This window comes from Thamnophis sirtalis, unplaced genomic scaffold (assembly GCF_051295495.1).
Source record: "Thamnophis sirtalis isolate CommonGarterSnake01/CBP01778 unplaced genomic scaffold, rThaSir2_p1.2 scaffold_2, whole genome shotgun sequence".
NCBI lineage: Eukaryota > Metazoa > Chordata > Lepidosauria > Squamata > Natricidae > Thamnophis > Thamnophis sirtalis.
In genome coordinates, this window is record NW_028261382.1 from 177,083,809 (window position 1) to 177,098,771 (window position 14,963).

Consider the following 14,963-nt stretch of genomic DNA (forward strand, 5'->3'; position numbering starts at 1 on the left):
TCTTTTTCCCCGTTTTAATAGTCCATGAGAGGTAAAGAAGAATCCGCCAAAATGGAAGAAGAATTTGAAACACACACACAGACATGGCGCTGTGTGTTGTTCTTAAGTTGATTTCATTTCCAATTGGAAGAACTTATTGTTGTCCATGAGATTAATAGCAATAGCAGTTAGACTTATATACTGCTTCATAGGGCTTTCAGCCCTCTCTAAGCGGTTTACAGAGTCAGCATATCGCCCCCAACAACAATCCGGGTCCTCATTTCACCCACCTTGGAAGGATGGAAGGCTGAGTCAACCTTGAGCCGGTGAGATTTGAACCGCTGAACTGCGGATAACAGTCAGCTGAAGTGGCCTGCAGTACTGCACCCTAACCACTGCGCCACCTCGGCTCTCCTCCTCCGCCTCCTATTCCTCGTTCTTGTTCTACTAGCAATAGCAGTAGCAGTTAGACTTATATACCGCTTCATAGGGCTTTCAGCCCTCTCTAAGCGGTTTACAGAGTCAGCATATCGCCCCCCACAGTCTGGGTCCTCATTTCACCCACCGCGCCACCTCGGCTCGACAAACCTGGACTAGTACAGGCAATCCTCGACTTACAACAGTTCATTTAGGGAACATTCAAAGTTGCAATGGCACTGGAAAAAAAGTGACTTATGGCCATTTCTCACACTTATGACCGTGGCAGCATCCCCATGGTCACGAGATTTATATTCAGATGCTTGACAACTGACTCACATTTATGACTGTTGCAGTGCCCCAGGGTCACGTGATCCCCTTTTGCAACCTCCTGACAAGCAAAATCAATGGGAAAGCTGAATTCACTTAACAACCTGTTTAACATCTGCAGTGATTCAATCAACAAATGCAGCAAGGGAAGTTGTAAAATGGGGCAAAGCTCACTTAACAAATTTCTCACTTAGCAACCTCCATTGTGGTTGTGAGTGGAGGGTTACCTGCGCTTTGTTTTCTTTGAGGGAGATGCATTAGCATTATGACCTTTAGCTGAACACCCCAAATTCTCTTTCATTTGCCGTTAGTCATGGCTCCCAGCAATGCCCTTAATAGAAGAAAATTAAAGTTACCTGTACAGTATATTGCACTATATTTCTTTGTGACCACTAGGAACAAATTATTTATACACCTGTTCACACATGAACCCCTGACTATGTGATTAGCATGCCATTAGAATTTTGAGAAAGAAAAACAAGAAGTTATTCAATAGGACATCTATCAGTATGAAAAGTTTTAGCAAGCTATAGCAAAATTCATTCTAGCAATTTATCTACCTGTGTCAATTCCCATTGAACATCGGAATCAATATTAATGATACATTTTCAGTGCCGTTCCTATGAACGTATATTAATAAGCACAGCACGGAAATTATTCTTGACCTTGTGCCATAAAGGACAGATAATCAATACCCCCAATGTCCTTGCCCAAGGTGAACCCTGTCCTTGGGTTATGCTAATGAAAATCTAAACAAACTGCCGGGCTGTTATAATTAAGAAATGGAGGAATAGAACAAGGAAATAAACAGCCTGTGGGTGATTTAATATTAAAGGTATTTGATAATGACAAATCGTTAAGGCAACTTCAACTTCCTCTAAGTATATTGTTTACTTACATGGGAATAGGAAGGTCATTTCAAAAGCAGAGCAAGGAAGGAAAGCTTTAAAAATAGTGGTAAAACTGAGGATGCTCAAGTCAAAAATGAGATTCCAGTTTAGGTGAATTTTGTGAGCTGAGAAAGGAGAGATGTGAAGCAATGTGTGAATTATTTCTGACATTTTTTTTACACATACTTGTAACGAATTTGAATAACTTTTTGGAATTAGTTTCATAGCTCAGAAAAATTAGCAAAGGTCAGGGTGCTACTAAATTGCAGCAGGATAGAAGTTTAAAAAATAAATATGTAAAATTCTATTTTATTTTTTAAAAATGCTGCTACTTTTCACGATAAGCCTTGTATCTGATGCAGCACAAATCAGTGAGTTTCTCAACTGAGTCCTTAGCTTTCATCATTCCCGGAGATGTGTATCAGATGGGGACCTCACATTCTCCATCTCTTCTCTCTCAGTCTTGGATCTGAACCTGAATTTTGGTTTGGGACTTTGAGGTTGGTTATATATATATATATATATATATATATATATATATATATATATATATATATATATATATATATATATATATATATATATATATATATATATATATATATATATATATATATATATATATATATATATATATATATATATATATATATATATATATATATATATATATATATATATATATATATATATATATATATATATAAATATAAATATATATAATATATATATAGTGTCACAACCCCTGGTATGCCCCAATTATGGGAGGAAGCTAACTGCTTCCATATCTTTCAATCGGCTCGTCACAAGAGTCCATCACGACAGAAACCCAATATTTTTACATACATACATACATACATACATACATACATACATACACACACACACACACACAACAACAACAAATAGTTGTTGTTGCTTTAAATGAGTGGATGTACTTATCAGGTGTAATTAACTTTACTATAAGAAGGAGTCAAGAAAGCGCTCTCTCTCTCTCTCTCTCTCTCTCTCTCTCTCTCTCTCTCTCTCTCTCTGCTTGTCCTATGCTCGATGACTTGATGACTGGAATGTGAACTGCGACTGTAAGCTATTGTTTGTTCTTTGAATTGTGTTTGGACTAATATCTACTATCACTGCTTGTGAAGCAATTATCAGTAGTAAAGCTACTTGTTTTTACTAGCAGTGTCTGAGACTCTATTCGTGTGTTTCTACTAGCAACATTCTTTCTCTCTAGCTGTACATTCCGCTGCACTAGTTTCTGTCTCCCGACGGAGATACCCCTAACAGAGACATTTCATTATCCAGCTGAATAACATTATCAGAATTCAGGGATGTGAGATTTTGTTGTTGTCATGTCCGACCCATCACGACCCCCATGGACAACGTTCCTTCAGTCCTTCTATCCTCTACCATCCTCTGGAGTCCATTTAAGCTCATGCCTACTGCTTCGGTGACTCCATCCAACCACCTCATTCTCTGTTATTCCCTTCTTTTGCCCTCAATCTTTCCCAGCATGAGGGTCTTCTCCAGTGAGTCCTTCCTTCTCATTAGGTGGCCAAAGTATTTGAGTTTCATCTTCAGGATCTGTCCTTTTAAAGAGCAGTCAGGATTGATCTCCTCTAGGACTGACCGGTTTGATGGCCTTGCAATCTAAGGAACTCGCAGGAGTCTTCTCCATTACCATATGGCTGCTTATATACAGTAACTTGCTCTGCCAATCTTGGTGAGAGTGGGGGGAAAGTATTCTGGGATCTTTGTACACGAATCCCCTGAATTTCAGTGCCATTAATCTACCACCTATCTCTTTGCTTAATCCCTTTGCCCACCCATTCATTTTTCTATATGGCCAGTCACAGATATGGCTAGATCAAACAATACGCATAGTGCTTTCGCACGCATAGGATGGAGACAATTCTCTATTCAGCAGAACACAAAAATGTTTTTTTTTAAATAAAAACACCCCCACAAATCCCTACTTCACTTACAGAAGCATTGTCTGACTTATTGCCTGCTAAAATCAGCAATCTGAGATTTGGGCTTTTTCTTCAGATACTCTGGTGTGGTGAATTGATTGAATTGGATTTCATGGGGGCAAGCTACAAATATCTAAAGTAACTGAAGGTAGGAGGCAGATAAATGGAAAGAGGTGTTCGCCTGTGTACTTTACTATTCTTCAGTTCCAACGCCATGCAGGGATGTTGATTGTAAATACAGAAAGGATTAGTTTCTCTCTCCCTGTCTCTTGTGCAACTGAAGAACAGGTTAAACAAAGAATCGTTATGTAGAATTATGTAGAAAGTTAAAGCCATCCTCAGAAAGGCTGGCACCTTGGAATGGATGAGCCAATATAAACGTGCTTTTCACATTGCCAAGTGTACAAATGTTGCCTGCACATTTTAGGGCAGTGTTTACTTGAGCAATATTTGAGCAGCTGGGCACAATGGTTGAATGTGGAGGATTTAATCAAGTCCGTCATAATGAAGGTACTTGCCTTTGTGGAGACCCAGAGACATATATTATTTGAATATCAATTGTATAAGAATTTTCCTGGACCACAATTTAAACGAATGATCTGTCACAGCTCTTATATTAGAACCACATATTTTATGTGCAGTCAGAATACAGAAATCACTTATATGGCCATTTATAATGTAGTTCAGTTGAGATCTGCATTTGTGAGTCTGACTGAGGTAAACCGCAGGGGTGACACAGAAATAAGATTCACTTTCTTTACAATATTTAACCAGTTCCTTTTGTTCCATGTTTACATATGGTCCTACTAATGTTCTGTATTTGGTATCCTGTATCTTTATACGACCTATTGGCTATAAATAAAGTGACTTTTACAGAGAGGATTAGCAGAATGTTGGTTAGCTTACATTGACATAGACTTGTATCTTGTGAATATTGAGATTCAGAGTTATTTCCAAAATGAAGCAAGCGTGTATTTTGAAAGACGTTATTGAAGTTACAGTCAGTAGGCCAAAAGGAGCATTTACATTTAGTGCGTGGGTTTATGTAAATTCAACCAGACAACAACGTGAAATCTTTTCAAAGTTTTATCTTTGTTGGTTTGGCTGGACAAATGTGTGACCCGACAAAAGTGCACATGACAAAAGCGCACTGACAAAACCGCGTCGCTAAAACCGTGACATCATCAACGCGCCGAAAACAGCGCGCCAACAACAGCGCGGCGACAGAAAGCAGATTTAACTTAAGGTAAGGGTTAGGTTTAGGGTTAAGTTTAGGGTTAGGTTAAGGGTTAGGGTTAGGGTTCGGTTTAGCGTTACATTTAGGGTTAGGGTTAGGGTTACGTTTAGGGTTAGCGTTACCTTTAGGGTTAGGTTTAGTTTTACAGCGCGCTTCTGTCACCGCGCTGTTGTCGGCGCGATTCAGTGCTCATTTGTCGGAGCGCTTTAGAACACGCGGTTTTGTCACCATGGTTTAGTCGGGCGTGGTTTTGTCATTCGCCCTTTTGTCGGTGAACCGGACAAATGAGTGTTGAGTATTTTTGAAACATTTCAAGTTCATCTGATGATGGATTTGGCAGCTTGCTGAATTTTAGAAGTTGGTAGCAACTTGTCCATGCTCTCGTGCCTTGATGATTGTGGAGTCTTAATAGTATATTAAGAAACATAGACTTTGTGTTGGTTTAACCCATTTTGGCAACCTTTTAATATCTACTGATATGTCTTCTCTCCTGCTTGTAAATTATGGGGCATTTGGAATATATTTTAAAGTGCAAAACCGGTGAAGTATATTAGCTGATTTTTGAACCAATGATATGTGTGCATTCAGTCCAGCATGTCAGGTACTGTTTGTGGCATCACCTCTGAGTTCCAAATTTCAAAGTTGTAACCCTGTAGCAAAAAGGCACATATTTAATTTTATATACTGTGTAAACAAATTGACATACTCCTCTTCCCATTCCATGCATTATTGTATGACATTAAAATGTCATTTAGGCATAAGTTTCTGACTGGGAGATGTTATATAGGCTTTGGCTAAGCAAAAGGATTGGTGAATATAAATAAAGTTGAAATTCTTTAATTTAGATACTTAGTTTTCATAAAATTTAGCACCACACAAGCCCTGGCAACATTTTTAATGTTCAGCAATTGTGGATTAACTTTGCCACCTAGTGCTGAAAAGGCAGACATGCAGAAACATATTCACCAATGTTTTGTTCAATTGTGGTTTAAAATTTTATGGATTCAAGCGTACGCATTCTTTGTAGACTGCTCAAAATTAGTGGAATATCTTCGCAGTTCTTAATGGGGAAAATGTAGCATAAGTTAAAAAGGTTCAAAACAATGCAGGTATTTGGGCAAATGTGTGTCTTCAGGGAAAATAGATAATATGGGACAAGATTTTTCATGCACTTGGATGTAGCACTAGACTTATAAAGTAGATTCAGTTATTGAATCTTCTGACACTTAGGAAAATGGATATTTAAGATTCTCAATATAAGGGAGTTTCCCTGCTACTTACTTTCTTTCTTTCTTTCTTTCTTTCTTTCTTTCTTTCTTTCTTTCTTTCTTTCTTTCTTTCTTTCCTTCTTTATTTCTTTCTTTCTTTCTTTCCTTCTTTCTTTCTTTCTTTCTTTCTTTCCTTCTTTCTTTCTTTCTTTCTTTCCTTCTTTCTTTCTTTCTTTCTTTCTTTCTTTCCTTCTTTCTTTCCTTCCTTCTTTCTTTCTTTCCAGCTATCCTTCACTCTAATATAAATTTTGGATTTTTCTTTCATATGGCCAAAACATCTCATTCTACTTTAATAACTCGGAGGCTACTGTACTGCTTATTTATTAAACAGTAGGAATGAGTTTTGAATAATTCCTGAAGCTAGAATTTCAGTCCCATGTGGAACACATCCTAGCCAGATATTTCTTTAAAAAGAAATTACCCAACCACTGGTTCCCAGATTTGTTAATGTCGCTGCCCTGAGTTTAAGAGGCTGTCTCCCTTAAAACCTCTTCAGGTAGGATCTTCATGAACTCTTTGCAATTTACTGTGAACACGTCTGATGCCTAGTTTTCCCTCATCTTTTTTGCAAATTCAAGTACAAATCTTCCAGTTGTGAACATTTACAGCTTGCGCAGTGGAGTCCACTGTTGGAAGAACAAGACGCCCAGGGTAGGAACATACAATCATGGAGAATTCTGCTCATATGCAAGTGTGGGAACCATATAAATTTAATAAGAATTACATTTAATAAGAACTATGCAGTTACTAAGAGTCAACAATAACTTTATGGTATATCATTATCAGTTCCACCCCCACCCTCACCAAGCCCTTGTGCGGCTCTCCCAGGGCACTGCCGCCTGCCGCCCCACCACCCCGCTCCGAGCATAACTTCCAAACTCCAAAACTCTGCTGCTGAATCTTCCAGCGTCAGCTGCTCTAGGAGTGCTCTCTATGGTGGTCCAGCTGCTGGAAGACTCTCTGTCTGGAAGACTCTCTGTCTGGCAGCTGGCCCACCAAGGAGAGCAATCCTAGAGCAGCCAATTCTGGAAGACTTGGCAACCGAGTTTTGGAGTTTGGAAGTTATGCTCGGAGCATGGCGGTGGCAGCTGGTGGCGCCCTGGTAGAGTTGCGCAAGGGCTTGATGAGGCTGGGGGCGGAACAGGCACTCAGACAACTTCCCTCTCCAGCTGGGCAGAGCTCCATGCACTGACCTAGAGGGTATCCCAAATGTGCTAAGCTGCAGGAGCTGGGGGGCGGGCAGAACGCCACTTGGCTTGGTGCCTTAGTGATACCCCCTAGGTCAGTGAATGGCGCTCTGCCCGGCTGGAGAGGGGATTTGCCGGGCGGCTGCTCATGAGCATGGTTACCTCATGGCTGCTTCGTCCCTGAGGCTGTGCTTGACTCTCCGGAGTCCGCTCACAAGCCACTAAGCCATGCCACACCCACCAAGCTATGCCCACAGAACTGGTAGTAAAAATATTTGAATCCCACCACTGGTCCATGGGGTCACAAAGAGTCGGAGATGACTTAGCAACTGAACAACAACAGATTAGCAATCACTTAATTTAAAAGAAGCCCCCAACATCCTTACTTCTGACACTGAATAGGCTGAAATAAATGTCAAAAGACCGAAGATTCTTTTTCCCTTCTAGAGCACCTTAAAGATTAAAAAATAGTGCCTTGTCCCTTGATAAGGAAGCTGCAGAACACTAGGAGTAGCCATCATGAAGATATCTTCTGCCTTATCTGTCAAAGACGTTTCTGACTGGTGGGAATGAAAATGGTTTCCCCCCAAGAATTTTAAAACTCAGCCAGATTGATTTGAAATAATGTGTTATGGCCCAATTCCCAGAAATCTTGGCTACTGCTACTGTAGGGTTAATGTGATTTTATTTTCCATTATTTCTACCATCATCGTCCTATTATTTCAGATGTCAGTCAGGTGTTATCTTGAAAGGGATAGGCAATAATCTCTATAACCTTACTGAAGAAAGAACCCTCTGAATAATTTGCATTTGGGTAAGCCCAGCCAGATGCTTGAATGCTAATTTGTTGAAGCTATAATTCCGTATTACTCAAAATGGGTGACATTTCAATGATATTATTAATCATTCTTTCACTCATGGCCAGGTCTTTGTGTGATTGTCCTTCTTGATTTTGGATGCTTTTGATTTCTTAGTGTAACTTTTATATTCAGTAATTGGACATGCTCATTAGCAATCTATTTAAGTAGAAAGACTAGACTTAAAATGATTTTGGAAGGTTTTCTTTCTGATTAATTCAGTGAAATTAGACCAATCTACGCCAAACGTGGGTGTTTAAAAAGTTAATGTTATCCTTATTAGATGTTTTTGTTAGATAGCTATGTTAGTTGAATGTAATTCTTACTTTAAACATACTTAGGCTAACGTTGAATTTATATGCATATTAGTTACTCTACTTTAGTAATGACATTTCCAACTCAGTTTAATGTAGAGCTTTCAAATTCTCATCCAGTCTCAAACATAATGCAACTCTTGCAGCCCAAACACCCAACGAAACAAAACAACAACAATTAGAATCTATGGGACTGAGTGATTCTTTTTTAAAAAAATGTGTACTCATTATATGCCCATAGATCAATGTTGCTGTTGACCACTATTTATTTATGTATTTATTTAACTCAATTTAGGCATTGCCCAACTTCAAATCATTCATGGACAGTTCACAATCAAAATAAAAGCACAAGATGGAATAAGATGAGATCCAATCAGGCATTCAAATGCCCACAACATACAGGCTGCATGGGACACATGCACTGGCTTCTGCCTTATTAACTCCCATCTTTCTCAAATTCATGATGAAAATCTAAAGCACGAGTTCCAGAAGTGACCATTTTTATACATCTTTGACTAGTGAAAATGCTGGCATGTGCCCCAAGAAAATCTGATGACTTTTGAAAATGGCATATCATTTTTAAAATAATTTTTAAAAAATTTTTTTAATCTAAAACCAGTAGGAAAAAGTAGATAATGGTCAGAGGTGTTTTCAACGAATCAAACAATCTCTATTTATTGATTGTATGTATTTATTTATTTACAATAATTTAATGCTGCCTACTGACTAGGCTCAAAGGGCTTACAATTTCAAAACCACCAAAATCAACATTCAATATAAAATCAATCCATTAATATCCATGCAATCATTACCTATGCTGTCACTGTTCTTCCATTCAAATGCCACGTGAGGTAAGACTGTTGTCACCATCTTTCTAATCATTGAATGGGAACAGCATCTTTCTAGAAGACGCGACTCTGAAGTGATGGAGTTGCTACCAAGAAAGCCATCTCTGGGGCTTTCGCCTGCTTGCCTGCTAGGCTGTGTCTACTTAGTACAGGGATGTCAAACTCACATCGTCACGGCAGTGTCACATGACATATTAGGACATTTTCCCCCTTTGCTAAACCTGGTGTGGGCGTGGCCAGCACATGACGCATCCAGCCCATGGGCCGGGAATTCAACAGCCCTGACTTAGTGCATGGATTTCCAAAAGTATTGGACTAAGAGAAGTATGCCATCCTCACCCACATCCTGCTATAGACCATCACAAGAATGACCAGCATGTTTTTGCCCCATGCCTAGGTTTGAGCCTTGACTTAAAGGGATCCAAACAATCTTTATTATGAAGGATTACTTCTACTTGTACTCCAGACATCATTGTCAGTTGGCACTTTGTCTTTGCATCCAAATTTTGATGCAAAGTTGTTTTGCATCAAAATTGCTGCAACAGTCTGCATGGGGCAGTGGTGGGTTCCAGCTCCCATTGCAATCGGGTGTCCACCACGCACAAGTGCGGAGTGCGCGCATGCGTACCCACTACCCGTGACCCTCCAGCTGCTCAGCCTCATGCATGTGTGCAAATGCTACAGTTGGCTCAAATAGAGGTAAGGAGAGTGGGCGGGCGGGTGGGCCCTCCAGAGCACCGTACCAGAATGGCACCTGGTGCTCCCAGCAGGCACTGGTACGCCCATACTGGTGCCACTGGCATGGGGCTGCTGCAATGATCATAAGTGTAAAAACTTGTCAGAAGTCACTTTTTTCAGTCCCTTTGAACAGTCACTAAATGAATCATTGTAAGTCAAGGATTATATGTATTTCTGATAACCATTGGTTATTGGTTAGTGGAGTCGAGTGAGAAGGACTGCCATCTTGGATCTAACGTGACCCTGAGCATGGTGCCATGAGATGTGTCTATGTGGGTTTTTTAAAAAACCCACATAGAGAGCCGAGGTGGCGCAGTGGTTAAATGCAGCACTGCAGGCTACTTCAGCTGACTGCTATCTACAGTTCGGCGGTTCAAATCTCACCGGCTCAGGGTTGACTCAGCCTTCCATCCTTCCGAGGTGGGTGAAATGAGGACCCAGACTGTGGGGGCGATATGCTGACTCTGTAAACTGCTTGGAGAGGGCTGAAAGCCCTATGAAGCGGTATATAAGTCTAACTGCTATTAAAATACCCAGTGCTTGTTTTGTGCATGGTGATTATCACAATGATTTCTCTTGGGGATTACTTGTGATCAAACAAGACAGCATGATCGCGTGAACTTTTTAAGAGGTTTTCTTAGGCTGCAGCCTATGGAAAAACAATGCCCACTACTTTGAATAAAAAGACATGTAAGATTCTTTACCCACTTAATGTACAAATACAAGTTTCTTGAAAAATGTTCTATTTCATCAGATCTAGTGTAACTCCCTTCCCGGTATGTTTCAAACCTTTGAATTTCACCCCAACAAATAGCAGAAAGAAAGGAAACTACAGCGCAGCACTTTTATGAAAAAAATAACAACAGACCTTTGTCAATCCGTGTTCCACAACTTTGACAAGATGTGGACTTCAGCTTCCAGAATTCTCTAGTCAAGAGGGCTGGCTGGGGAATTCTGGGAATTGAAGTACACTCATGTTAACGTTGACAAAGTTGAGAAACTCTGCTGTAAAGAACCCCCACAATACTAATAATACTTTTTTTTTCTGATTATCATAAATCCTTCCCAAGTCTTTCAATTTCTTCCAAGAGGAAATCGACATCTGATTTTTGGGTTGCTGGATTAGAGAAGACCATTCGGAAGAAGTTGACATTGTCCCCCAAAGGTTGGTAGCTAACCATGGTAGTGCCTTCTTCAATCATCCTTGCTTTTATTTTTGGAGCAACCTGGGTAGATAGGGAAGAAAACAATACTTAATTCCTGGGACAATGCATTGAAGAGACTAAAGAAAAAATAGTTGCAGCCATTATTTTGGAATGATGGCAGAAATATGATTAAATTGTATATTTATATCTTATTAAAATTTGGTGAACCTTACGGTTATCAATATTGACATTTTAGAGATGTCTTAATATTGATATTAACATTTTTTTATATTTTAGAGATGTCTTAATATTGACATCTAAAGATTTAAACATTCTAGTGTTAATATTCTCTAGTCAATACGGTATAAATAGCACGGTATTCAAGTAATATAATGTATTATTTATGCCTTATCATAATTCAATAAAGCAAATTAAGGAATGAAAAAAACGATTCAATGGTGGGTCTTTCATTAGAAAAAGAAATCAAATAGAAACATACTGGAATGAAATGTTGGATGACACCATGCAGGACAGAAACATTCAGATATCTCAGTGGTTCCCAAACTTGGCAACTTTAAGACTTGTGGACTTCAACTCCCAGAATTCTCCAGCCAGCAGAGCTGGCTGGAGAATTCTGGGAGTTGAAGTCCACAAGTCTTAAAGTTGCCAAGTTTGGGAACCACTGAGATATGTCCATCAGAGACTAAAGGCAAAACCAGACCTTCTGCCATTGCAGATTGTATCTACTATCCGTAGATTAGGCTACCCTTCCCCAATTGCATGAACCTACATCTGAAGCTGTCATACTCAATGGATCATTGGTAAAGAGAGTAGGAGTTCTCCTCTAATATATTTAACTTATCTGAAATATGGAGGGATAGATAGAACATTTTAGTTCCACAAACACTTGTTCCAACCACTTGCTTTTCAAACTTGGCAACTTTTAATATGTGTAGACTTCAACTCCTAGAATTCCATGCCCAGAATGGTTGGGTAGAGAATTCTGGGAATTGAAATCCACACATATTAAAGTTACAAAGTTTGAAAAAATAAACGCTGCTCTGACAGAAAATGTACCCATGAGCTTTTACCTGATGGAGTCTTTTGTCTCTTTCTGGCCCTTTGGGGATATGTCGAAGACTTGGTGGGATATACCAGAAACATACATTGCTGAATTCAGGCTTTAAAAAAAGAAGAGGTAAAAGCAAACATTTTTATTTCTGCAACGAATGTTCTACTTTCTCAAACAGGCAGGGGAAGTTGTAACCTGAAGTCTTATAAACAAAATTAGAATAAATCCACTCTATGCAAAATCCTTACTTACCCATGGTAAGCCCATGATAGCAATAGCAATAGCAGTTAGACTTATATACCGCTTCATAGGGCTTTCAGCCCTCTCTAAGCGGTTTACAGAGTCAGCATATCGCCCCCACAGTCTCATTTCACCCAGATAGATAGATAGATAGATAGATAGATAGATAGATAGATAGATAGATAGATAGATAGATAGATAGATATAGAGAGAGGGAGAGATAGATATAGAGAGAGGGAAGGAGAGATAGATATAGATAGATAGATAGATAGATAGATAGATAGATAGATAGATAGATAGATAGATAGATAGATGATAGGTAGGTAGGTAGGTAGGTAGGTAGGTAGGTAGGTAGGTAGGTAGATAGATAGATAGCAATAGCAGTTAGACTTATATACCGCTTCATAGGGCTTTCAGCCCTCTCTAAGCAGTTTACAGAGAGTCAGCATATTGCCCCCAACAATCTGAGTCCTCATTTCACCCACCTCGGAAGGATGGAAGGCTGAGTCAACCCTGAGTCGGTGAGATTAGAACCACTGAACTGCAGATAGCAGTCAGCTGAAGTGGCCTGCAGTACTGCACCCTAACCACTGCGCCACCTCAGCTCTTTTTGATGATTTCCTCTGTTGGCATTTTCTTGTACCTAATGCACAAGTTCTCCTCTTTTCCATTTAATGCCCAGCATGAAAAAAAAACTCATTGGAAACTTCAGCCTCTCTACTTCCTTCCTTCAGAATTGCCTCTTCATTAAACACAACTATTCATGCGTGTTTAACATAGGGTAAAATATTTTCTACCGCCAACCCAGTAAACATCATGAAGTAGCTCAGGGGTGACTTCTCCACTGCGGAGTCAAAAATCATAATGAATTAAGCTAAAACTTGTTTTTTTTTATTAAGTTCACTGCAATCTTAAATATGGGCTGAATTTGTTTCTGCATGAACATAAATTTTAACTTATTTTATTGAGAATTATCGTTGGTTCAGGTGTGGGATATTTCCATGAGATGTTTATTAATATCTACAGAGATAAAATGTGTGAAAACACAGTCTATTTAAATTTCATTAATTATATACAAGTCTCTGACGCATCGCAATGAGCTATTAAAGGTTTTAAATTTGGTTATTTTCCATTAGCTCAAAAAAAAAGTGATGTGTGTGAAGAACATTCCATAAATACCAAAAATTTAGGCTGTGGAACCTTTCCAGATCTAACTTATATTTAGTTTAACTTTTCATAATCCTTTTTTTTAGTTTAGTGATAATTTTACAACTGCTATTTGTGAAGCATTTTTATGTCTTTTGATTCATGTTGCAGATTTGCTACTCTATTTTTCTCTCCTGGGGCATTATGAAAACTAAGGATTGCCTTTTCTGATGTTCACATATTTATGAAACATTTTACATTTTACACATTAATAGCTCGGGGAAATCTCTGGGGCTTAACATCAAATAAATATGCACCCACATGAATTTGTAAAGAAGTTCTGGAAAACGTAGAATTCAGGCATTAGAATTCTACTCAGCTGAAGCAGAAATGTGAGGTTCATGCCCATTTTTAAAACATATTTTCATTTAATCTGATTAATTTATTTGGCAGCTTCTGAACCTAGGGAAAAAGATGATTCATTGTTCCTAGTCACCAGAAATCTTGATTCACACCCAGAATGTGTAATGCAAATAAGTCACTTGCATGAAGGCTCATATGCAAACTTTCAGCTAAGGGGGGGAAAAAGACTAGGAAAAAAAAGGATTGGAGAGGGTGGGGAGGAAGAGAAAAAAAACATATTCATTCCTTATAATCCAGCCAAAAAAGATTGGAAGACCTTTGTAACTTCTGTGATAATTAACTTAGTGTGCCCATTTATTTATTTTATTTATATCCTGTCATTATTGTGTTTACAAATAACTCAAGAGTGCAAATACAGGCAATATCCCTTCTTCCTCCTATTTTCCCACAATAACAACCCTGTGGCATAGATTGGGATGAAAGCAGAGGTGGGATTGAAAAATTTTAGCAACCCGTTCTCTGCCAGATTGCTGGGTGGGCGTGGCCATGGTGATATGGCCTACTCGTCATGGTGGGGGAGTGTTTCACCCTCCCCAATCTCTGGAGGCTTTTTTCGAGCCTCTGGGAGAGCAAAAACAGCCTTTCCTGGGCTCCAGAGACCCTCCAGAAACCGGACATCTGGAGCTTCTGGAACTTCCGGGAGACCCATTTTTCACCCTCCCATCCCAGAGCCTCCGCATTGGCCCTGCGCTTACCTGGCATCCAAAACAGGCCGTGTGGAGACTCCTGGGAGGGGCAGAGCTAGGTGGGGGTGGCCAGCCAGTCCTTTCAACTACCAGTTTGGTGAACCAGATGTAAAATGATCATCCGATTCACCCGGACCAGTCCAAACTGGCTGAATCTCACCTCTGGCTGAGAGAGACTGGCCTAGTTTTCATTGTAAAAGTGGGATTTGAACT

The 14,963-nt window shown here is 39.4% G+C and overlaps 1 protein-coding gene across 3 annotated transcripts in view; it reads right to left on the reverse strand.

Annotated features, from left to right (window-relative positions):
- Positions 1 to 10,764: 10,764 nt before the first annotated feature.
- Positions 10,765 to 14,963, reverse strand: part of LOC106553984 (glutamate decarboxylase 1) — a 32,015-nt gene continuing 27,816 nt past the window's right edge. For all 3 annotated transcript variants that reach the window (XM_087707584.1, XM_087707583.1, XM_087707582.1), the window contains 2 exons: positions 12,275 to 12,364; positions 10,765 to 11,264 (listed from right to left, as the gene is read on the reverse strand). In XM_087707584.1, coding sequence (XP_087563710.1) covers positions 11,091 to 11,264; positions 12,275 to 12,364 — 264 coding nt within the window. In that variant the 3' untranslated portion in view covers positions 10,765 to 11,090. The remainder of the gene's footprint in view (positions 11,265 to 12,274; positions 12,365 to 14,963) is intronic.